The 26,797-nt window shown below is 40.1% G+C and overlaps 1 protein-coding gene across 1 annotated transcript in view; it reads right to left on the reverse strand.

The window, feature by feature from the left end:
• The window catches only part of fgf11a (fibroblast growth factor 11a), a 95,089-nt gene that overhangs the window by 8,770 nt on the left and 59,522 nt on the right, over window positions 1–26,797 (reverse strand). Inside the window, exon 3 of the mRNA XM_031735019.2 lies at window positions 19,958–20,061. Coding sequence (XP_031590879.1) covers window positions 19,958–20,061 — 104 coding nt within the window. The remainder of the gene's footprint in view (window positions 1–19,957; window positions 20,062–26,797) is intronic.

Raw genomic sequence — 26,797 nt, forward strand, 5'->3', positions numbered from 1 at the left:
TCATGTCTGCAACAAACCAGAGATTAGGGCTACTTTCCCCCACATTTTAAATTTCTTGGGCCATTTCTTATAACAGTTACTGTGTTTTTGCTAGATGTGCAAAATGTGCTCGTGAGTGTCTGGTGTCTTCTTAACATCTCAGCCTCAACAAAATGCCAAGTCCACTCAAAGTTGAGGTGCAGACTGATGTTAAAGGGCAGGCTGCTCCCTCATCTGTCATCTTGACTCAGTGTCTACGCTGACAGAAAATAAAAACAAACTAAGAGTTCGACGTGGGTGAGACCAAATATATGGTTAGCCAGTGCTTTGAATTCCTTCTAAAATAAGTGTTGACATCTTAAACATCGGTTTTAAAAATCTTAGTTAGAGAAAAAGATCTCCATTCAGTACACAGGACAAGTCAAGTATGGTTTTAAGACAATCACGTTGTTGTTGCATCTGCCAGCCCACATTTTACACCGGCAATTTAGGCACTCTGGGCTCTACAGTCTGCTCCTCAATGATAGCTATCCCAACTTAGAGACAAAACAAAATCCAGAGACTACAAAAAAAATAATACAGAAATATAAAATATTAAAGTAACAGTGAAAATGAATAAGAATTAAACGTATAACATGGAGATAAGTCACAAAGAAGCAAGAAGACTTCTGGTTTGAAACTCCTGGCTAGCTGGTGCCTCTGTGTGATGAGTTAGCATGTTCTACCTGTGCCTGTATGGGTTTCATGCACGCTAGATCAACTGGTGATTTCAAACTGGCTGTGGATGTGAGGTAGATAAAGTGCTTAAAGTGTATAGTAAGTGTAGTACAACTAGAAAACTGGCTTATATAAAAGCCAGTCCATTCCCAAACTGTCAAGTTTAAAGAGCACAGCTTGATTGGAGTCACTTACTGTGCTGTCAAAGTGTAACTACAGTACCACACAATCGGTACATACAGTAGTACTACAGAAAAGTGTACTAATTGAAGCTTTCAAACTAAGTCACACTATCTGGAGTGGGGCACTAAAGTGAATGGCTGTATGCATGAGCACATATAAGACTCTTTTTTCAGTTAGATGGATTGTCATCTTCATTGTCCTGTTCAGGGTCTCACATTGGCTGGACCGTATCCTCGCTGTACTAAGGCAAGAGACTGGGTACACCCTGGACAGGTCGCCAGTCTATCACAGCCCTATTAAATAGTTAATTAACAGATATTTTTTTCCATCTTACATTAGTAAGTGACTAAAAAAAAAGATTAAAATGACCACTACTGTATCGAACATATCAAATAAATCATATAATTGTACGCAGAAGAAAACTTTGTGCACATAGTTAAAAGCATGCACTCGGGGAGCGATCAGCAATGCTGTTTTATAGAGTTTAGACTTTACAAAATTAAGCACTAACACACATTATTCAAGCAGCACACACACAGGGGACAGATGAGCATCTGTCTTCATGATTTGCTCTCAGTGGACTTCAGGCTGATTTTCTAACTGATCATTTCCCCTTCATCAAAGCTGAGGAAAGGCAGCCGTCCTCGTGTCTCTTCACTGAGGACACCAACAAGCCTCAGTCTAATAACAGGGAATACGATCTGTCACCTGAGCCCAATAACCCCTCATTCCCCTCATCCAAGAGACAAACTACATTAAAGCATCTCCAGTGCAGTTCCTCTTGTGTTCAGCAGGTGCTGCTCCAAACACACAGCCGGGGCTTCTGCTGCTGCTGCAGCTCCCGATGCTACAAAATTAACCGGTGTCCACTTGTCACTCCGTAACACCCGCATCTCCCCAAAGGGCTTCGTTTAGCCTGCTAAAAACCACTCGAGCTGGAGAACAGCCACAAATCCACCCAGGGATTCTTTCTCTGCAGCTTTTTAACAAACCACATTTTAAGGAGAGTTTAGTCGAAATGTCCCATCATGTTGTATTTCATGCCTCTGGATGCAGAAGTGGATATAACCCTAACAAATAATAACTTCCACAACTCCACAACCTACTGGCAGCTTTGAAGGTTGTTTTAGCAGAAAAATATAAACGTCTAGGAAATCTCAGGGGTTAGGATGGAAGGAAAAGAGGAAATATTGCTCATGCATTCACTAAGAACAGACTGAGTAGAGACAAGTCCACCATGCGCGTTTAGGTGTGTGTGTGTGTGTGTGTACATCTACTCATGCGTGTCTGCTGTTGTGACAGAGAGACATGACAGATCCCTCTTACATCAGTGGGAGGCCACCCGGTGCCAGATGACATGCATATAGACACGCACAAACACACACACCACACTTGTGACATCGATAGTGACGGATGGACCGATCACTGGGTGAGTGATGGGAGGGGGGGAGACAGGCGGAGGAGGTGTGGTAAAAAAAGCAAATGAGGATAAAGGAAACGAGGGGAGAAACATGACAGCTGAGGAAGGAGAAACTGAGAAAGTATTTTAGGAGTACTCTCTTACTATAATCAAAAACATCATTCAGCCCTGTTCTCAGCAACACAGCTGCTATTAAACAATGAACCTCCCGTTCACTTAGATGGGGGACCGACTTTATGTGAGACCTTCGCAAAAAGACAAAAGGCTCTGCCGCAGAAAAAAGCAAATCAACAACCTGGATTAGAGTTCTATACAACATGTGACACGGCAGGGCAACACAATCAAGCGTGAAGAACTTAAAACAATTTGTAAGCTGAGCTGACACTGCAGGTTAAATCAATGGCCCTCAATCAAAGTCACAAACACTTATGGATTGTTGCTGCTGGTCGGAGATATGTGTTACATGTTTTATTTAAGATGTTAAAAGGAGAAATTGTGATAATCTGAATATGGGCTAAAATAATGAGCCTTCATTTGGATAACAACAGGAGAAAGTCACGGCTGTGGAGTCAAGGGCAAACAGTTTGACTGCCTTACACAACTTATTATGTGCTCTTCTTATCTATATCTTATATTTTGTTACAACCTTTGTCATGAAAATCTCTTTCAAAAAATATTGTTACATTTAAATCCAGCAGCAGATCCAGATCATATCCAGTTTCCAGTTTTTTGTTTTTCTTAAAGGCACAATAAACTGCATAAAAATGTAATGGATACTTTCATTGCTCGTCAACCATCCCTCCACAAAGTTTTGCAAAAATTTGGCTTAGTTTCAAAATGCAAAGGAAAAAAAAAACAGCTTTGGTGGAGTGAAACCAATCAGATGAGGTGCTGAGGTGTTTAATTCCGGTGACCCAGTAAAGTCCTTTTAAGACGTCAACTATGTAACATTGCCGGCTTCATTAGGCAGTTAAAGTGATGGCTTTGCCATTCACATATGGCTGAGTTTTACATTAATGCGACCTCATTTGAACATTGCAGAGACGGTTAAGGAAAGAGCTACAGTACAGGACGCCTCATGCACCAGTACAGGAAGTTATGTGAAATGTGTGAAGCTTGCCCAGACCATCTCCTCCTCTACGTGAAGGGAGTTGCTTTTGATTTTAGCTTCGGACAATTTCTGAACATATGTTATATGTATATAAATAAATATTCCTAAAAATATACAAAGGTTTGGCTCTATGCCTTATCTCTGGTCATTCAAGTCACTGAACTTAACTTTGGTTGTGGTGTTGGCACCTTTGGGAGCATTTGAGTTTGTGCTTCGGTTTTGCACTAATTAGCGTGTACAGCTTAACAGTGCAGCTTGCTAACCAAGCTTGTTAGCATTAGCATAACTTCTAGCATCAATCTTATAGTCGGGGCTGGATTAGGTGACCCTTAGTTACACTCTGCCTCTATTCCACATTGTCGTTTGTCCCGTGTCCATCCCCTCACATCCAACCAGTTGCAGCAGAAGGCTGCCCCTCCATGAGGTTCTGGAAGTTTCTTCCTGTAAAAACTACTCCCTCAGTTTTTATCCAATTTTTGCCATTCAAACTTTAAACTGTTCTGCTCTTTCTGCTAATGCCAGCTATATCTTTTGGTGCTCATAACTTTTATACTTTTTGAGATATTAAGTTTTTTTATGCCATTTTTTGGCCCATTTTGCTGAATGGGACCACATTATCAGTGTGATCACCAGTTTTGCTTGCCAGGCTCAGCCATGTTTTAGCTCAGTAAGATGAGCAGCCGTTCTCAGAGCGGGAGGCCCGGGTTCGAATCCTGCTCGTGACAAAAACTTTTCAGTAAACTGTTCAACTTTTTTAACTCTTTTCATCACAAATTTCAGCTTCTTCACCTCTTTTCAGCAGAATTTTCAGTTTTTCACTACTTTTCAGCACAAATTCCAGCTTCTTCAGCTGTTTTAAGCACAAACTTCAGCTTCTTTACCTACCTTTTAGCAGAAATTCTGCTAATTCATGTCTTTTCAGCACAATTTTCTGTGTCTGCACCTCTTTTCAGCACAAATTGCAGCTTTTTCAGCTGTTTTCAGCAGAAACCTCTTTTCTGCACAAATTCTGCTTATTCATCTCTTTTCAGCAGAATTTTCAGCTTCTTGGCCTGTTTTCAGTGGAATTTTCAGTTTCTTCATCTCTTTTTAGCAGAAAGTTCAACAAGTTAACCTCTTTTTAGCAGAAAGTTCAGCTTTTTCACCTGTTTTCAGCACAAATCTCAGCCTCTTCTGCTCTTTTCAGCAGAATTTTCAGTTTCTTTACCTCTTTTCTGCACAATTTTCTGTTTCTTCGTCTCTTTTCAGCAGAAGGTTAAAAAGTTCACCTCTTTCCTGCAGAAAGTTCCGCTTTTTCACCTCTTATCAGCACAAATCTCAGCCTCTTCTGCTGAGAACCAGTTTGGCTCAGTGAGATGAGCAGTCCCCTTGAGACCAGGTGGCGCAGGTTCAAATCCTACCTGTGGCTCTTGCCGTACATCTTCCCTCCTCGCACTCTCCCTGCTTTCTTGATACTCTTCAGTGTAGTCTTTCAAATAAAGCAGTTTTCAGCAGAGTTCAGCTTCTACACAGCGTTTTCAACAGATAGTTCTCCTTCGTCTGCTGTTTTCAGATTCCACTACACGGCATTAACACTGCATTTTCGCAGGAAATGCAACTTTTTCTAGTTAAAAGTTGGATTATCAATGTCTGTAGCTACTTGGGGCAAGCAGAAAAAACTGTAAACACAACATTCACACAATCATTTCATTAAAAGGGCGGGACAGGCATGCAAGCGTTTGGTAAACAGATGCTATCCTACAGAAATCTGCTGATAATTCTTTGTGGGTTCATCTCCATTAACATTATGTTTAGTAAATGTGACTACTATAAGATGAGTGCACATTTGGTCAAAACTTTTGTACTGTGCACATTTTCATCAGCTTCAAAGTCACACAGAGTTATTTTAACCTCCTTTGTGTTTCGTGTGGATGAGTGCATCGTGTCATCACAAAGGTCTACAGGCCAAGTTTGGCTTCACGACTTTAAGTCCATCAGACGACTGTCAGCTGAAATTATCAGCCCTCATTTCTCTGTCACATCTATCTTGTCTCTTCACTTCACAATCGAATAAAAAAAAAGAAGTGTCATAAAAATATCCTGCAGGGCACAAAAGTTTAAGAAGATAGTTGGGTTGTAAAATATTCTGAATTGAACATGAATTGTTTTCTTTCGCCTGAAAGGCTCTTGGTTCTGTGCATGCTTCTACTTTAGTGGTCATTCTGAAGATGAATGAAAATGACTGGTTAATAAAACCAATCTCAAATTTTAATTAACAAAATATGGAAGTGCAGCATCTTGGCAGAGGACATACGTGACAGAGGAATAAAACAACAATGACTGTGTCCCTGTAAAGTGCATGTTGAATATTTACCTACAGATGAAACTCTTGTCAGGAGGATAACAATCTGCACACAGAGCAAGGTTAGCCTCACAAATGCTTGTTTAGAGAAAAGCTGATTATTATCTGAGCAAATGAGCAGAAAAACAACTTTAATTGAGGACAAACAGCTGAGGAAGCATCACAGGAGCTCGCAAAACAATTCTCTAAAGATAGGCATAATTATCATTTATTATTTCATGCATGGACAACATACAGCCCTGCTGCTTTGCTCTTTCGCACTGTCATCAGCACCATTCTTTCAAACTGTGCATTTAAGCAGCTGCTCAGCTTTTAGGTAAGGAAACTTCCATCTCCAAGTGAGCGCTGTACTCTCTAGCGGATAAACTAGTCAGCTCGAGTGCTAAAAAGCATCAACATCTACAGCCATTAAATGAAAAACAAGCTCTGACATTCAAAGCAATTTTGTCAAACCTGGCTGTAGTACCAGAAAAGAGCCTGTTTGCTTGAGTTTCAAAAGCAGCATTTTTTTGCTTGACTTGGACTGCCACTGTACGCGGGGCTGTTAGGACCTTTTTTTCAGAGGCGAAAAAATGCTTCACTCTGAAAAAAGGATGTGTCATCCTCACTGTAGCTGTGTAAGTATGCTCTATTACTGTAGGACAGTATGCTACAAAAAAATAACAGGATTCACAAAAGACTGTGTAAGCTGCTTCTGAAGGGCCTCTCAGTAACATTCTGGATATCTATTACACCTGCATTTGGATCAGAGGAGGCTGGTCCGCTGATGCTTTAAGCTGCTTCTATTGTAATTATTAAGACAGACAGAGGGAACTCAAAGTATTAATAAAGAGTGACAGGTTTTAATTTTATTTATGCATTTTTAGGTCAATAACTGTCCATCCAAGCAGTCTTTTCACTTACAACTCCTAAAGTGGCTGAGTTGCTGTGGCTACTGAACGCTTTCACTCTGCAGTAAAACCACTTACACTTCATGTAGGAGGGAAGATGTTTCCTGATCTAACCTGTTGTAACAGTGGCATCCCATTACAGTACCATGGTCCTGGGATGAGCTATTCTTTCACAGATGTTTGTAAAGGCAGTCTGCATACTTGATTTTATAGACTTGTTGCAATGAGACTGAAGACATGTGAATGCAAACATTAAGAAGTGTGGTCCAATGCTTTTGTAGATGGTTGTATGTTATGGTCACGGCAGATAGCCAGCTCTCCCTGAGCCTGGTTCTGCTGGAGGTTTCTCCCTGTTAAAAGGGAGTTTTTTCTTCCCACTGTCGCCAAACTGATTGCTCATAGGGGGTCATAAGATTGTTGGTTTTTTCTCTGTATGTTGGGTTCTTCTGACCCTATGTATTATTATAGGGTCAAATTAAATTAAATTGAATAGAATTGAACAGCACAAAAGCAGCAACTTAAAGAATTATTCATAATTATCAATTGGCATTGAGACATTGCCTAAATTAATAACTGTAGTTCTTGTAAATAGACTGATTCTTATATAGCGCTTTTCTTCCCTACTTGAACACTCAAGCATTGGGAATCAAAATACATTGTCATGCAGACTGGAGCATCAAACCACAAACCTTCCAGTTAGTAGCTGCCCTGCTCTTCCTCCTGAGCCACAAGTTCATCCAAGCCATTAATACAGCAACTGGATGCTGACAGTCTTCTGACCACACACTAAACTAAGGATCATTTCCCTCTACAGCCCACAGTGATTATTTTTAAGAAAACTTGTTGTCTATTGCTTCACTGAGTTTAAAGTTAACTTTTCTCAACCATGGGAAAGTACTGAGATTTGACAACATAAATAAAATAACATGACACCGGGGGACACCAGCTGCCACAGATTTGGATATCCAAGTCATGTTCCAGATTGCTCTCAGATACAACCAGCTTATTTCTCTTTAAGGAACACTGAATCTTCAGTGATCTGACAGGATAATAACAACCCAGCTGCTTTTTCTAAAAGTCTGTCCTCTGCCTTTTTTGTCTGTTTTCCACCTTTTGGCCTCTCGCTGAACCCTCTCGAGCATCTGGGTTGCCACCCTACAGAGAGTAGAAACATTTTTTTTGGCAACGTCTTGTTGTTGATAATATTTTGGCTTTTACAGGGGACGGCATAGGAGCTCGATCAGGCATGAAAGGTCATGGTATCCAGACAGACATTTGTGTCATCTCACACAGATACAGGAACAAAATATATTCAAGATGAATGTCTGTAAACACATGTTCATGATTTTTGTCTGCACAAATAGATGAATAAACAAGTGCACATGAAGCAGAAAGCAGACACGTAATAAGCAGAAAAAAACCCGCACACACAAAAAAGCCGAATGTGATGAGAACAGCTGGAGAGGGTGCAGGCGGGTGTGGGAGGGGGGAGAAGCAGAGGGATACGGAGGGAGGGATGTCCTCTGCTTCTCACCTTGACTGCCAGACCCTCGCTGTGCATTTGGGGATTTTCCAAAGGCAGCCAAAGATAGCCTGTCTTTACCTGTACGCTGCCTTTTATATCTTTTTCATCTCTCCTTCTATATTATGCTTCTACCCCCCGACCACCCTGTTATTCTCTCTGTATCTTGGTATCATCCCTGCCTTGCTTCACATTTCACCACATTTCTTCTTTGTCACGTGTCTGCACATCTTAGCTGCCAGATGAGACTTAGTTTGGGCTGTGGGGTGGGGGTCAAAATGCAAAAGACCAGGAAAAAGAGAGAAAGAAAGAGAGAAAGGTGGAAAGGAAAAAGGAGTGCTGACTCAAAGAAAAAGACATAAGCATTTTCTGATTCCATGGGTGGGTGAGGAAGGTCAGAGGACAGGAGCTGGGAATGTGTGTGTGTGTGTGTGTGTGTGTGTGTGTGTGGGCAGGCAGCTTTCAGGTCATACTCTAAGTAGACTTTGTTGAGAGAACTGACTAATTGCCAGTTTGCCACCTGTCAGGAGCATCAGTTTGTGCGTGACAGGGCACACAGACATGTATTAGTATGGGCTGAGGAGAAGCTGGTGAATGATGCTACATGCTACATACATATATGTTCCATTATACTGGGCATCCAAATTGTATTATATGTGATGAAATTATGGACAGAAAAATTATTCATGGCTCAGAGGTTTAGCAGCACTTTACCAACAACATCTGAAGACAGCTAGCTTACATTTTTCCCCTAGCTGCAGCTTTGAAGCTATTTAGAACCAGGTGTATACAGCATGGTATATGAGACACACTGATGGAGACAACCACAGAGGAGCCTGCTGCTGTTTCCACTGATGCACAGATTGACAGAAAGATTTTCTGAGATGATTTTCTACAACATGGCTAATGCTGTGAAATATCTTGTTTAGCCTAAAGTGTCATTCTTCCTAAGACTAACTGTGCAGTTTTGTGGCTTAAATTATTCATATCAAAGCCCTGTGTTCATTCATTACTCAGCTCCAGCCTCCCTTCACAGACATTTGGTCTTTTCTTGGAGACAGGTGTAACTTGCTAAACAGCTGTTGAGGATACATAGGGTCTCTTTGCTGTAACCTGGGAGAAATACAAAGGTATTTAACAGGTCATTGCTAACTGTCTGTCCTCTCAGGCTGTAGTGTTTTTGTGTGTGTGTGTGTGGTGGTGGTGGTGGTGGGTTGTTATAATTTTTTCAATTTTTGTTTTGTTTTTTTTCCTGAAAATGCCTGCAGTGGTCAATGGACAGTTGCAGATTGGAATGCCAAAAACAATGAGATGTAACTTGCTTTCAATCTTTAATAGGTAATTCTCACAACAAGTGCAACAATAGCACCTTTAACATTGCACACTAATTTTACGTTACAGTTCTAAGGTAAATCCTGAGTTTGACTCCACCATCTGACGGGGTCCTTTTTATGTGGAGTCTCCCCTTGTCTAGAGGATGGATGGATGGATGGATGTAAGACTGTAGCTACTTTATTCAAGTCAAACATTCCTGGCTTGATGATATTTTGATGTAACGGTGCATGACTAATACAAACGAAAGTCCTGATTGGAAATGAAAATCTTTAAGGATTCAAGCCCTGCAACACTCATGAAAATGGCAATAACGCTCTGTAAGTTTAAAAATGTGAATGTGCAACACGGGCAGGGAAATAAAGAAAAAAAGCTGAACAAAAGCCAGCGTATTTGTTAGAGGTCAATGAAAACATATGATAACATGTAAGTTTTGCTATGACAAAATAATCTTTCTTTTGACACAAAAAAAATGAAGATGTTTAGTTATAATTGTCAGGACACTTTGTACAGTGCCACAAGCAAGAAGGTCCCGAATCTGTTGCCAGAAATAAGAGGAGAGGTATCTTAGGCTGATCCTGGGTGTTTTTTGCTCCCTAACTTTAACCTGATGTCTGACTCGTATACACTAAATACTATTCAGAATGAATATGTTGTCTCTTTCTGCTCACTATTTTAATTTTATACAATACAGACAAATGTATCAGAGCTCATAAACAGAGTATAGAGCAGCTGGTTAGCCAAACATTTCCCACAGCTATTGGTAGATTGCATTTCGTTGCCCTGTACCTGTGACATGTGCAATGACAATAAAGTTGAATTCTATTCTATTCTATTCTAGAGAGCATAGCAGAGGTAAAAGACAATGAATTTCACACTCACACGAATACAAATGTAACTTTATAAAGGTGGTGGAACAAACAAACAAAAAAACAAAATATTTTATTGATGTTTCCTGGATAAATATGTGGGTCACAAATAGAAACTACAGCGCATTCAAAAATTTAACTGCTAAATTGATAATATGAATTAAACCTAATCGTTCCACACTTCTTCAAAAACTCTGCATTTTGTCAGTTACAAATTATTCAAATCAAAGTGATTTTCATTCATGAGCTACACAGAAATTATTGGTGTTGTTATCCCCGCACAGAAGTCTTCACAACATCTCTGCAGGAAAACAAAGTGAACTAAATATCTTGGGGAAAACACACATACACACACATACATACACGCTGCCTCGTAGCCAGTCTCTACAGAGAAAGGAGCTGCTTGCTCTTATAGAACACAATGCAATGATGGATGTGGTAACTTTCTATATCACCAAAGACCATCCATCCCAATTAACTGGTTTTGTGAGACATGGCAGCAAAATGCCACAGCATGAGATTTATAAAGGAAAGCTCTCTTACAGGAATTAATTTACAGTAAAAGGCTTTTCTACTTGAACCTTTTCTAAATTATGTTTGGTATCCTATAAATTACTGTATAAAATGTGTCTACAAATATAGCTGTCTGCTTGTGTGCATGTTATCCCCTTTGTGTGTGCGCGTGTTTACTAGTTGCTGGTACTGATCAGAATGCAGAGCTTGGATTTACCCTCTCAGCTCACTGGGACAGCCGTAACTCTTGTCAAATCGTAGCAAGGCCATTGTGCCTGCTCTGGCTGTAGCTGCAGCATTATAAAGCGGATATGAAATCTTCCTTTACTGTTTTCCTGTGCCATCCCTTTCTCATTTCTTCCACATGCCTACCTGCAGGCATTCCTCACCACCCCTCTCTCCTTTTTCTAATTCACGTCTCGTTACCTCCTCTCCTGGGTTGGTCTTATGACCAAAGGCAATTTAGTGACCTGTACCTCAATGCATCTCAAAAGAAGTTCCCAGTGGAGAGCTTAGAGGAGGTCACAAACAGTGCAGAGAACACGAACGAAGGAACAAAGGAACAACAACATGAGAGAAATAAACTGTACTTCAAGTATTTCTGTAACTATTCTCAAAAATAACTGGTGATAATAACAGTGCAGCCGACTAAAGAGCAAAGAACAGTCAGTTCATAGTGCAAAATACATATGTAGAAGTGGCTAGTTAGCAGGCTAGCTAGTAAACTAGTCTAACTAATGCAAATCTTTAGCATGTCCGGCAGTTAGCTTAGCTTAGCTTAGCTTGACTGCTAAAAGGACAAAAATGTTCACTGCTATGACTCCTTTCTCCCAACAATCCACAAACCTTTACATACAAACACAGTTTACAGCATACAAACAGTTTGCATGCTGTATTCTTTGTTTTCTTTATTTGTATTGTTTTAAAGGTACTAAAAATGTGCACTGTGTGATTAAGTTCTTTAGCATATGTAACAATTAGCGGGAGGAAAGAAGGAAATCCTGAGATGTTGCTTTTACAATGTCTGAGCAAGAAGGAGGTCAGTGTGGATCGACAGCTTAGCTAATCACCTACTGTTTTATGGTCTGTATAGTTTTATGCAGCTGCTTCCATTGATTATCCTTTACCAACTGGACTATGATAGCAGAGGTTCTCAATCTGGTCTTTTTACTTTAGAAGGTCATTATATTAGCACAAACCATAACTTCAAGTTTTTTATATATATATTTCTTCAACAGTAATTAAAGCTTAAATTTAAGCTGTGAAATTCAAAACCTCTATGTTTTCAATGTTGTTGTGAGCTAAAGAGGATAAAAGGGAAACTAGAATATGTCTTTAACTTACTTATGTGTAATAGTGATCCTGCAATAACAGCTTATTCAGGTAGTACAATACAGTATGTTTCGCATGTGAACGAAGACAGAAGTGGGGCTCTGCTCGTTTATCCTCAGGGTGTATATTCGCAATGTCATTCGAGCAAAGTTTTACTTTGTCCAACTTTCCCCTGTTAACTGCGGAAAGCTTGGCCAGAGCCGGTCCCGGGTATCGGAGTCCGGCCCAATTATGTCTGCCTGCCTCTGTCAGATTGTTTATACCTGGTTGCACATGTGTGTTTGTGGGGATGTGGAGGGTGGCTAAATTGCACAAGGGAATGTGAGTGTGGGTGTGTGTGGTGTACAGGTTCATTTTGTTGCTTTGTGTGTGTGACTGCATCTCAAAACACCACCCGCACCCCTTTCACACATCACTCCTCCATCCCTCTCCGCTGCCATCTCTCTACCCCGGAGGCTTTTCCAGAGCATACGACTAATAAAGTGGGCCAGGTCCACGGCTGAGCACTATTTTTATCAGAAAGCAATTTTCAGGAGGTGCCCACAGGTAAGCGGGTCCCAGCCGCCTCAGACAATAGAACCATGACAAGGAGTTTCCCTTCGCCATTAACCTCTGCTGAGCTGAACCACATGCCCCAGTTCTCCAAGAGCAGTGCCCAGCCACTGCACAGAACTCCACAGACCTGCTCTCTGTCCCAGTATTATAATATTTCTTTCCTAACTACTTGGTATCAGAATGAATAAATGGCAGATAACTGCAACATGCTCATTTGCTCTTAAGTGCTTTCTCAATATGCATGATTTAAAATTTGTAGGCAGTCAGACGACAATGAAAGAGAAGCGCTAGATGGGGAAATAAAGAGAAATGTATGGTGGCCAGATGAATAAAGATACTGCAGAGGTGAAGGCGACAGGAGGATGATAAAGAGGAACTGTGTATTGCTGTGGATGTGTAAAGACAGATGGATACACACAGACCATCTGGCCTCTTTCCTCATACAGCTGGACTATCTGTCTCTTGAAGGAACGAAGTTTCTGTTTGTGCATGTTATGATCACAGAGTCAAGCTTTAGCTATTACTGAGATAAAGCATCAACGCAGGTTTCATAGGGCCGTGGGTTAAAGTAGGCAGGGACTATCAGGAACAGTATTCTGGCACATTGAATTAATCAACAATTAAACCTACACAGTCGTATTAATCTAGTGACTGTAAGAGTGAAGATGCTGCATTTGTGTGAAGATGGTATCTAATGTAATAAATTTGCGTGATTTTCAACAGCAACATTTGTATGCTTGAATAAATACAAATAAATCTCATTTCTCTGCAGCGAAGCGTAAAAAGCATTTTTTGGGAGGGGATAAAAGTATAAGAAGGGAGGGTTGACAGCAGAAAGGAAAAGTTTCAGGATGAGGTGGAACGGGACAAAGGGACAGACGAGGACAAACAGGACACAGCAAGGACAACGACTGCAGATAAGGGACACATCAAGACGGTGATATGCTAGTGACAAAAAGCAAGGAGGGAACAGAAAAAGGACAAACCACAAGAGACGCAGACAGACACGAATGTTCAGACAGAGAGTAAGACAGACTGACAGGCAAGTAAAAGCTATACAAGTGAGATGGGTGGGGGGGGGGGGGTTGGGGTTAAGGGAGGAGGAGGGTGGGGGAAGAAAGATGAGCATGGCCGTGGTTGTTGCTCCCAGAGGGGACGTTATGTTCGGTCCAAGTCTGGGCCTGTCAGGCCATCCTTCGCCCTTTCTCTCTCCCCAGCATCTTCCGATCTTTTCGTCTTCCTTCCTTTCAACAGTCAGCCCTGTTTGTTATTACTGGTGCTAAGATTCAGCCATTCCAGTCAATCAAACTGCCCCACCGGCCACTCTATTCTCAAGGAGTTTAAGGGGCCCTCGCCTTGAATACTGATTTTCATGAAAACCACCCAGCATGGAAGAAAATCCTGAAAATGTTACATCTGTATCAGCTTTTAATTCATCTTTCAATTCAATCTCTAAGCTTATTTCTAAGTCAGGATCTCATTTTTAAACAAAACCCCATTTCCTTTCTGCATATTTTTATGTAAATGCAAAAAGAATCCAATCCTTTGCAGTGACTCACTCCTCTTCTCTCCTTCTCACCTCTATTATCATCTCACTTTATCCTCCCGAAACAAGAGGCTCATGTAGGGACAAAAGGACATTCGCTCCATCATTTGGCCTGTCGCTCCCACATTGTCTTGTTTATCTCGTGCACATCAACTTCCTGACCTATGCTTTAAGGTATTACAAGCGTGTTATTTTTCTTTACAACAGATTACTTTGCAGCAACGTGCACACGTCCCAGCCTTTTCTGTCTCGCTAACTGCTAAAAGAAGCAAGGCAAAGTTGTTTGGTGATCTTTAAATATCTCTCAAGGCCGCCTATTCTTGCTGAGGCAGGTAAGTCAACACTCAAGAGAGAAAAATACTTCTTCAATCATTTCTATTTATTTTTCTTTTGAAGGTTCTTTCATTAATGCTGTGTCTGGTTGTCTATATTGTTTAAACAAAACAAGCTGTGGAATTGGGTATTCATTGTATAATGAAAAATATGTATTATTCATGATGTGTGTGTGTGTGTGGGTCACAGCACAGTGCCATCTAAAGCAATCAACCTCATGTACTGTATATAGATGTTTACTGTTTTCTAATGGCAAATACTGGTATCTGAGTCATTGCTGAAAGTAACTTAAAAGCGGCACATTTCAGTGCACCGCTGTGCACTTTCAGGGCCTGTAACTGGGAAATTTTCATAATATGAAAGTAAAATTCTGCATGGCTTCATTAGATGTTCTACAGCTATTGTACAAAACAAAGCAGATTTGGAGGGGCTCAGGTGGGAGGCCCTGACTGATTTCCATGAAATGAGTCATATTTCTTTTTGATTTTTAAAGTAATACCCGTTTCACAGGATAAACTGTCCACTCAGCTGGGATACTTCACTCAGTTCGCTTTCTTTGAAGTGCTGTCTGTTCCACAGTGAGTGCGTTCGCAGTAATAGATGTCTGTAGGCAACTTCCCCCCAAGCAGACAGAAAATTGAGCGATTTAGAAAGTGAAGCCATGTGCTGATATGAACAGCAGCAAAACAGATTTTAGCCACCTGAGAAATACTGGTTTACGTGCATGCTAGAGTCAGAACATTTTCAACACTTTGCCATCAGACAGCTCTTTGCGACAAGAAGGTGAAGCCATACGCTCCACTAGCACACACCACTCCTTCAAGCTTTTCATTTACTGTCCCCTTGATTGGTTAGTTCATTTATGATGCTGCTCCTTAACGAGTTATTCGCAGAAATCAACAAACCTGGTCGACTGCTGCAACTTGTTCTACTTCAAAAAAAGTGTGGTTCTAATACTGGATCCTGGTTCCAAGCCATTTTGTGTTACAGAGCAGAGAAGGATAGTTCTGAAGCTTTGACCTTTCTGTTTGTGGAAAGGAGAAAAATTTGCTTAAGGTACTCAGTCGTTTTCTATCTACTTATTTCCTTGCTTTCTTTCGGTCACTGGCTCCTTTCTCTTTTGGCGTCCAAGATTAAACAACAAATTAAAGGCAAAATATAAGCACACTGACTTAAACAAAATCTTTGTTTGAGGCTGTTTAAACAGCTTGCAAGATAAACTGAGGTCATCACAAATATTTGAAGTATTTAAATGGTGTCATCATTAAATTGGATTAGGTGATTATATTAAATCCCGGTGATCCTCGTGGGGAAAATGAGCTGTGGCAGCAGAGGAGTGCTGAGTTAAAAAATGAGAACAGATCAGATGGAGAATACTGAGGAAAATTACAACAAAGGAGCAACAAATGGGAAGGATGCAACTGATGAATAAAGATAAATTACAGTTCTGGGGGAAGACCAAGGTAGAAAACAGAAAACTACTTTTCTCATTTGTCTGAGCGATTGCCTAAAATACCCAGAACGTGCTTCATTTTCAGGTCTTTCAAACAAATGTTGGAATTATTTACCGTGCATGTTGCAGAGGACATTACATCCACCACAGAGGCCAATGAAAGATTCATGCGGAGTAGCCACTGCAGTGATGTCGTGGCCTATGTGAGCTTTTCTTATTTTTACAAAAGGGAGAAGGACGGGAACAACTTTACACCTCTTGGTTACAATCCTACTGGAGAATACTTCAGTCAACACTAATATAACCAAAGTATAGATACATTGTATACACTTCTGTAAAGTACAGTGGTTACCCAGTTGTGCAGGTGCCATTTTTCAACTAATTCTTCACATTAACGTAGCGCTTCCCTCAACGGATCCTTTTTGCTTATAGCCAGAAACTCATTCTGGACAATGCAAACTGGTGTAAACAGAATTCATAGCAGATGGTGTTGTAACCACAAACTGTACATAAAAGATGAATGTAGCAACAGTGCTCTCACTCAGTCGTTTATGAACTCTAATTTTTTGTTTTTATATTCAGTTAATGCGTTTTTAGCTACAGTTTTCAGTTTGTAGGTTTTCCTTACAGATGCAGATCATGTTCATCTTTAATCCGTGTCTCTGTGTTTGATAAGATACAGGAACCAAAGCAAGTGGGTTTGGGTTAGGCACAGAAACTGCTTTGTTGAGGTTCACATGTGCATATTGTGGTTTGGGGTTAAATGCACATATTAAAAACATGGTATGGATCACTTGCAACTGGTAGCAACAGATCTCATATTTATCACTGACTGATAGCATGTAATTGCCAACTTCATCTCATTGAATTGCATACTGATAGCAGACTTACTGTCTAATTGCTGTGTGGCTGTCAGTTGCCTTATGTTAAGCAGAACTTCTATGCTACTTACTATCAACTTACTACATTATGTTTTCTATATTGCCTTTTCCTAACTATTCACTAACTATTAGAAACAGCCAGTTAAAATAACATTGGCTCATTTTTCATTGAACTTACTGTCTTTTAACTGAGACACCAATGTTTCATACCAAGCAATCATAACTCCAACTTCAGCTCCAAGGCAAATGTAAAACAAACCAACCACCAACAGGCATTACCTCCAAAAACAATGAAACTTTAAAGGATGCAGATAAATTAAACAACAACTGAGTATTTCTCCTTCTCCCATGTCCCACAGCAGTTTCCACTAGACGTTCATATTAAACTCTCTCTCTGAGACCACTTCCTAAAATTCCCCTATCTTTCAAGAAATTATGCAGGCTCCTGAAACACTAATGGTTGCATAACAGGATGTCAAGACTCCACACTCCCTCTCTCCAGATCCCGAGGCCGGTGAGCACAAAACCTGCCTTGGGTCTTCTTCCCCATCTCTGTCTTTGGGGCTCACATGTGCAGAACAATAGCAGAGCAGCTAGTTGAGGTGACGGAGAGCAAAAAAAAATCCTCCACCACTCCTTTGTCCTCCGTCTGTTCCCATCTCAGAGGGATTTTCTTAAACATTTCTTCTCTCCACACTCTCTTTCCCTGTGGTTATTTCGCTTAGTGAAAATGGGTCACCTTTCTTTTAGTCAGGAGAATGCTTGGGTAAGTATAACCTCTGCATCTGTGTGTTTGAAGGTTTGTGTGTGTGTATTCAAGGTTTTTTATGATCTAGGAATGGTTCCAAGCCCTGGAAAAGTCATGCAAGGACCATTTTCTGGGTCTCATTAGGGGGGAAGGTATATTCCTTTGCATGGATTTTTTTCAGTTAGCCTGCTAACAACCGGTTTTCAGGGACTTCCAGTGTAGCATGAAGATATCCAGTCTTTTATTTTTTGTTCTATTTGCTGGTTATTGTTTATCAATGCAGGTAAATTCTAAAAATAATAATAAGACAAAATTAACAAATAAATGATGAAGTCAGTTATCAGATGTTTAACTGATTCATTTAGACAAACCCCTCATGTGTCCCCCAGACTGCTAGCAACCAAAGTCTGTTTGACAACTGACTACAAGTGATCAAACCACCCTGATCATAAGTAGTCTGCAAACACATTTTATTACAGTTACTTAAAGTCTAATTGCATCTTTCAGCTGGTCTCTATTATTATGAATAATGATATTAATGTAGCATTAGCTTGCAAAGTCACCTAGCAAAACAGCTAGATTGGTTTAGCTTTAAGTAAATGCTCATGTGCCAGTTCCTCTCCATTTCCTCTAACTGACACTTGAGGTAGTCTCCAACGCATTCAATTTCCACTGAATTCCATATTAAAATGTCCAATTTCAGCCAACGACATAATATGTTTGTAGTTTTTTTTTAAATATTAAAGTGCTAAACCTAAACTAAACTATTGTTAAGTTAAAGTAAGTGAACTGGACCTCTTCACCGTGGTTGTGGTGTTTGACAAGAGATATCTGGCGCCTGCTGCATGTTACATCTCATCCAATAATTTTGTGCTCCTATTTTCTTTTTTTCTAGTATTTATTGGTCTGTTACTAATTAGCAGGCATCCATCTGTGCATTGCACTCATACTGTCTGTGGACATGGCTCACTTACCAAGTTTGCTTGTGGTTGTGGGCAAGTTCTCATCCACATATTGTCACTCCTGACACCAAAAAGACAACATGCTAATGTTGAAGCTTCAAAATGAGTCCAGCAATCAATAGATAGTATCAGTGAGGCTACATTCAACTTATCTATACATTCAAACATGAGGTAACAAACCTATTAACTAACTTTACTTAATATCATGTGATTTCTAGGCCAGGACGACTTAAAAGTAAGAACTGTCTTATGCTCAGTGCAGCTCGTGGTTGACAAAGTGAGGAGCTGCTAGAATTAAGGACAAACTGCTGTTCACATACTGTATGTGTGGCAGCACAGGGGGATGATTTATGTATGTGCGCACTATCCAGGCTTGTTTTTGCATTGTTGCTCCTGACAGAAACCCTTTACCTCCCCTCCTCATTTCTGGCAGTATGTGCACAGGCAGCGTTGGATGGACTTTGAAGTGAGCGCACCGATGCACTTCAAACAAGATCGCACACACTTTGCCAGTTTGCCAAGAGGAGGAAAAAAACAGCTGGAAAAAAAAAAAGAAAAGCTTTTCTCTGCATCCTGATAGAGTGCACTCTGATCATCTGTTATTCCATGCTCAAATCTGTGGCTCGGCTCTGCTGCTTCTATCTTCACATCAATACGAAAGCTCAGCGGAAGTGCCTTTTGTGCTTTTTCAAAAAACGGTGGCATACAAGTGCTGCTGTGACCGAGAGCAGGAAACTGTTTAATGTACAGATCTTTACAATCGCTGCGCAGATTCAGACGTCTCCACCTCTGCCTCACTGACTGTGAGCAAAGCTGGTTATTCAGAAAAGTTGTGTGTATGGAGGGGGATTCATGTAATACACTGCTATCAGTCCACTATAATGGTAACTCTGAGGTACATAGATCAGCAGAACTGTCTTAATTATGCCTTAAAGAGTAGTCACCATATTCACATCTGGCAGTCTGCAGACGCTAGAGAAAATATGTATTCCCCAACCAGTTGGCAAGTAGTTGCTGGAAGACCAATTTTACCCGGTGACTGCCAGCAACCACTCGCAAACTGGTAAGGGAATGCAGATTTTTCCCTAAAGCAGTCTCCAACCACTCTGTACTCCTGTGTGACTGAGGCCTAAGCTATCGCATGTCACTCAGTAATTTAAGAAAGTCACAGATGAACTTGAAAAGCCTGTAAACTCTGGGCATATACTGCGTTAGCTCTATCGGAGCAAACAAACATGGAATGACTGTAAAGTGTGTTCGCTATTCATACCGAAGTGTAGAGGTAGCCCTCGCTGTTCATGGCAACGTAGAGCCCTGTCTTGGTGCTCTGGATGGCCACTATCCTGAGCCCCACAGGAATCAAGTTGAACTGCACTGCAAGACACAGAGAGGGAGGAGTGATGTTAGAGCAATCATTCTGTCTCTTAACCGCTCGCAGTGCTTTCTCATGGCATAAAAAGACAATCGCTTTCCAGCTGTCTCCTGTTTCACACTCCCTGTTGTACAGTTTATCTGTCAAAGGTGAGAAAAGCAAGTTTGTGAAAAAGACAAAGAGAGAGGGCGGAAAGGATTTGGAGACAGAGATTTAGGGGAAATTTTGTGTTTGCCTTTCTAGGACTGGGAGTAAGACTGCGATATGTTTAATGTTTGATATCAGGATACCTTTGAGTGCCTTGTTTAGGACAGAGACCTGGCAAATTCCTTTGCTTTCTTTTATCTGTTCTTGAATACACGAGGGGTACATCAGAAAAACAGAGCATTGCCCTACATGCCATAGGAATACTTTCATTTGCAATACATTAATCTATTATTGAATGTGGCATTTACAATGAAATCCACAATGATAAATGTGATGATGATACATCAGATCATCACGTTTTATGCTTTTATTACCTGGGTTTATACAGACTTATTTATATTGTATTATTCTGCTTTCTTGGATACTCAAAGTGATTTTGATGATAATAATTAATATTTGCACAAATTAGTAACACATTTCTTCAAGCTACACACACTGCTGCTTTGATGGCAGCGATACAAAGAGCCTCTACGAGACTGTATTTTTCTTATCATTTCTATTACAGCCTTGTCTTTGTAAAATAAGGTGCAATGCTGCTGAGCTGTCCATGTTTGTGATTTATACATATTACCAAGAATGCATCTTTTCTGCAAATGTGCTCATTGATATCTTAGGAAAACCTCAATAACCACCTTTGTTTGACAGCTTAGCCTGATTACCAGAACTGGGGTAAGTAAAGTCAGAAAAGGAAAACATGCTGGTTATGCTGAACGTCTTTGTTGCACAGCTGTGATTTTTTTTTTAATCATTGAGATTTCTGACAGTCATACTGATATTTTCACAGAGAACTTGTACGTGAACATTTTATTAGAAAAATCAGCATTTTAATCAAAGCTCTGTAATCTTGCATCCCAAGGTGTCCCACATATTTTAAAGGCTGTATGTAGCTTGAAAGTGAACCGGATTATTAAATAATGCAGGTCATTGGCTTAGGCTAAAAATGAGAGGAATGCAATCCCCCCCCAAAACTCATTAAGGCGATAAAGAATTTTCCATAGTTTGACATTTATAGCCTTTTAGTGAAAAGGTTAAGTGTGGTGGTGGTCGCGGGGCAGGCCTTTGGATTCTCCCTAAAATCTAGATTTATGCCACAGAGAGATGGAGAGACACAGCGAGAAGGAGAGAGAGAAGGTAGCTCAGCAGAGAGTTTTAAGAATAGCGTGCATTAGAAAGTGAATTCATTTTCTGCATCCCGACACACTAAACAGCACTTTGTAATGCAGTTTGTTGAATGTCCTCCTGTGAAACCTTGGATCTCCTACGTGCATAGCTCTGCATATGAGCTAACTTCAGCCTGGACACCAGAACAACAGCCACTGTTTTCTTCTCATTTTTGTTCCTGTAGATGCACAAGCTCTCTGTGTATGAAAGTAGATCGTTTGAGTGTCTGAAAAAGTTTCTTATATGATGTGACATGGTAAGCTGAACGGTACTGACAAAACAGCCTGTGGCTGCCAGCTGCTCTGTGGTCACAATGTCATGATGACCAAATGCTACTGAGATGATTAAAGCCCCTGAAGCACATGGATGGAGCCAGGAACGAGACAAAAAATACACATGAGTTTTGAAAGATCAAACAAAACAATATAATTATGAAAAGCACTTAAGCTCGTAAAATCTACCAGATAAGTGGTGACCCGTCTAGGATTAGGAGAACGTTACACCCAAATGCTTCTGTAGATAAACCATATGAGACTTCATTCAAAATGTAGCAACTTCTACTTTCTAATATGTCTTATTTATCAGGTTTCTAAAATAAAACTAACCTTCTACAATAACCCTAACTCTGGATAGGTCAGTAGTGACCTGATGACATTCATATATATATATATACATATACATATATATATATATATATATATATATATATATATATATATATATATATATATATATATATACATATACATATATATTACCATAAGTTACCAAATGCTCACCAAATGGTAAAAGCTTATATACTGAATTTTTACATTCAGCTTTGCATCTTTTTTCTGTTCTTTTCTATGCAGGTCAACAATGAGACAATTTTCAACCAAACACCTTCAAGGGTGGTATGGCTTACAAAGAGCTGTCTCTCTTCCTTGACAGTCTGAAGTCATGTCACAGTAATTTGTGTCCTGTTTGAGTGTGGATAGAAATGTCACGTCTGTGTTCACACTGCTGGACAACAATGTCTTTCGGTTATTGAAATTCAACAATATTTTTTAGTCAACAATGTCAGATATGACTACTCTGCTTCATTTCGCTTGAAAGAAAATTATGCTACAGTAAATATGACATTTTAATAGAACAGCTAGTAATATTACCATCACCCACTGACAGAAAACCAAAGGTTTTGTTGGTATAATCTACCAAAAGGATACAGGTTGTATACATATTAACATCTCCTGTCTGCATCAATTACTACTCACTCAGTTAAAGCCCATTTGGCCGTAAGAGTGTTCAGTCTGGTATTACTGTCTGGAAGCAACAACTCCTGAAGGCTCCCTTTGAAATCTGTCAGAAATTATGCTAATTATGAGCTACTGCATCTCACCAAGAAAGTTCAGCAAGCATTCCTGTGAACCCACCACTCTGTAAAAAACACGACTTGAGACTTGTTAGGGTCCTGGGTCATTTGACCCAATGTTCTCAGTTCTTCTGTTTTCTTGTCATGTTGTATTATGGTTTATGTTCATTTAGTTAGTCTTAAGTTTATTCTGTATTGCCTAGGTTGCATTGTTTTACCTCCTTGTTTATCAGGTTCCCCTTGTGTCCTTGTGTCTTCTTTCCTTTTTCTGTTCCCATGTTCTCCTCCTTATGTTTAATTCCATGCCTCCCCTGCCTGTCATGCTTATCCCATGTTTCCGTCATATCATGTCTCTCCTGTCGCTCCTGTCGCTCTCTCATGCTGTCTCGAATCATTGCTCTTCGCTGTCTCTCTGTGTGTTGTCTCCGTTAACTGTTCCTGTGTCCCCTTCGTTATCTCCTCCCGTTGCCTCCTTAATCCATCTAGCTTCCCTGACTGTTCTTTCCTCTCAGCTCCCATGTCATGTTGTAAGTTAGTCTGCGTCTTAGTGTTTCCTGTTTTATTTTGACAGTCTTGCGTTCCATGTTCGGTGTGTTTAGTTTTGCTTCTGCTGTCTCGTTGTGTCTAATTTGCCTCAGCTGTGTTTCCCATGTGTTTCCTGTTCCCTCGTCATTCCTGGTGTATTTAAGCCCCCTGTTTCCGTCTGTCCAGTGTTGCGTTCTCCCTCATTCCCTGCTGTCTGTTCTGTCTGTTTAGTTCATGTGTATCCCAGTTTTTGTTTTGTTCTTTTGAAGTCCAGCAATAAAGCTGAGTTTTGAGTTCTGCCGGTGAGTCTGAACTTTGGATCCTTTCCTGCCTGCTGCACACAAAAAACACGACCTCAGACTTTGTATAAAGATTGAATAAATAATACAGAACATTTTAATAACTGGGTTTTGGAGATAGGTGGACTCATGCACCTACCAGCGTATTGTGTCTCACTTTTCTAGTTCTTACACTAAGGAGAGGTGCTCATATTTTGTGTTTTTGAGTATCAGCTTCTACTTGCTGTTGTCTTGTGAAGCATTCCACCATCACATAGTTACCAGCAACTACTCATTTCTTTACACAATGTCTGTTACAATCAAGTTGATTTTGACTTTGGCAAAATTCCCATACTGCCATTAGTCCTAAAGGCCAAAGCAGACAACGCTGCTAAGCTTTTCGTTTAAACTCTGGTCAAGAATATGAAAACTGAAGCATAATTGGGATGCAGTATGTGTGAGTGATTTCGTCTTCTTTTGACAAATTGCAAGAGTGCATTATACAGTCAGAGCCCAGTTGTCAAAGTGACAGATTTCTTACACGGATGAAAAATGAAGTCTAAGGAGCATGTTTTAGATTCATGAAGCCATTAGCCACTAATAGACAAATCAATTTCAAATCAAAAGTTCTGCCAACATAATGGATGGAAGTTAAGTTATCAGATGGTGTCAGAAAGTCAATGCTGGCAGTGATTAAAAACTAACAACTTGTCAGTATTATTTCTGATGAAGATTAAGCTCTGACCTCTTAAGAGTTAAGATTTTCTTTCTAGTAAGGCAACTTGAAAAACAAAACACATTCCTTCTTTTCGAGCAGCATTTATGTTCTTTCACTTTTTGTTGAGGAAAACTTAAAAACTTACATTATATTCCAACTTTCCACAGAACATTCACTGTAACATACAGTTTTTACCACCTGCATTGAGACAGCCCACCCTACTCTTTCTCTCTCTCTCTTTTTCCTTTCTCCATCTTCAGCACGTTGCTTCTATTTGCTCGATCGATTCCTGCATCTCAAACAGTTGGTTTCGCAAATGAACAAGGTGTCACCAATGAGCATGGCTGGGATGACAAATAGAGCTGGGCACATGCACACACATTGCCTCCCACCTTCTTGTCACCCTCCTACTCCTGCTTCTCACTTCCTAACATTGCTAGGTGAACTGTTGTGGCGATAACTGCATGTTATCTATACACACAGGAAGAAAACCACCACAGCAAATGTAGGTGGAATACACTGTCCTAGTTAATAAAGATAGGAATGAGCTGTAGTCCTTGCATGACAAGTTTACATAGTAGACCCTTTCAAAACATAAAGATACAAAATGTTTATAGTTAGCATTTCTAGCTAGCACACAACCTACAGAAATAACTAGATGTTCTGTAAAAATATGGGATATTTTGAAGGGTTATAGCTGTGACAATATAAAAGTCATCAGTCTATGTAAACAGCTATAGCATAAGAGTTTTTAGCTAACGTTAGCCTGTTTTGTTGGATTTGGGGAAGTTATCATCATGTAGCTAAACAGCAAACGTGTGATAGAAGTGTCATTTCACATTGCTGATAATGTTTTTTGTTCTACATGCAGAACAGGAACAAAGATGCTGTTAGCATGAAGCCTGTATCTTTCTCTAGCAAGATATCATGTATATAATTATGTGTTCTTTGAGTAACATTCATGATCCATGTTTTAATGCTAGTCAGGTGGGAAAAAATTATCACTTATAAAATATTATAAATACTTTTTGTCTTTTTAAAATCGATATATGAGATTGCAATTTCTTCTCACTCCCAGAATTATGAATATAAAAATCAGACATTACTTCTTGTTACTTCAAAAGCTGCCTCTATGAAACACAAGCTATCCTTTGGTAGCAGTCCAGCCGCTGGTTTGCACTGTACTTTGCCTTGTTTTTGCTGATTCTTTTAATACTTTGACATCCTGGGAGTAAAACAGGCTCAAAATTGATAGTAGCCATTAAAAATAATATTCTGCCCTCAACAAAATAACAAAGACATTTGTGTGTGCATGTCCCTGATATCATTATAAGCTGTATTTGGAGAACACCAGTAGAAGGTCAGAACAATCAGGCTTTAGTTTTTGCTTCATTCCTTCTCTCGCTCTCTTTTTTCCTGCTTTCACACTTCAAACTGTTTTTTTCCTTCTTATCCTCCATCAAAAAGAGCTTTGCTTATCACATGTATAATATAACTGTTTGCATGGATTTCTCTCCGTCGTTACATTTGAGTCGCTTCTTTCCCTAGCAGCACAGAGGACACTGCTAGATTAATCAAAAGTCTTTTGAGGGAGGGAAAAGAAGAAGAGGGGAAGGGAAATGAAGGGGAGGCCGTTGCCAAATCAATCCCACAGTCAATTTGAGGCTTGAGATCATCTACACAATAAATAAACAAGGAGAAAGTAGAGATGGGAAGAGGAAAGGGAGGGGTGGCTCAGCACAGGGAAGCAGGAGCAGGACACAGAGTTAAGCTGTAAGGAGGGCCTCTGCAGGCCTGCACTCTGCGCTGCTGCTCTGCAGTGTTGCATTGTGCAGCACAGTTGGTCTCTACAGGAATGAGAAGAGGATTACAGTCATCTGTGAGAAGTCACACAGAGTTTAACTTATGGACAGCTGCGCTTTATTTAGTTTCCAGTCTCAGTGAAGCTGGTTGGATAAGAGCACTGTCATGAGATGTTGATGCATCTAAAACTGACTCATTTCAAGGTTATGTCTAAACTATTTCTTACTTATGTTGAACAGACTAAAGAATGCATAAACGGTAACAGGGCTTACAGAGAAGCTGAGCTACTGTGAACGAGTTATGTTCTTGCATTTGAGATCCTTACGCTATTAAGATTATAATGTTCCTGCACATGTTCCACTCATACCCTTCAGTTATGAGTTATGTCGATGGTCACAGAGTAAATCGAGGGAATATACAGATACAAGTTTTCATCAATGATGACACACAATGTGAGCTCAAATGATTCATGCATCTCAAACACTGTAAGTCGTCCAGGCTGTTCCATAACTAGGCTAAACTCCTATAGGCTGAACCAGCTCATTCAAGCAAACATACAAATGAACTTGCTGTTAGCATGCAAGATAAAACTAGATTAAATGATTTGTCTCCAGCAGTAAGTAATTCTCAATATTTTCACCCATCTGTTGCTTTCTAACATTCCCCTTTTCACCTCACATCCCTCTTTACAGTTA

The sequence above is a fragment of the Oreochromis aureus genome, linkage group 3, assembly GCF_013358895.1.
Source record: "Oreochromis aureus strain Israel breed Guangdong linkage group 3, ZZ_aureus, whole genome shotgun sequence".
Taxonomy (NCBI): domain Eukaryota; kingdom Metazoa; phylum Chordata; class Actinopteri; order Cichliformes; family Cichlidae; genus Oreochromis; species Oreochromis aureus.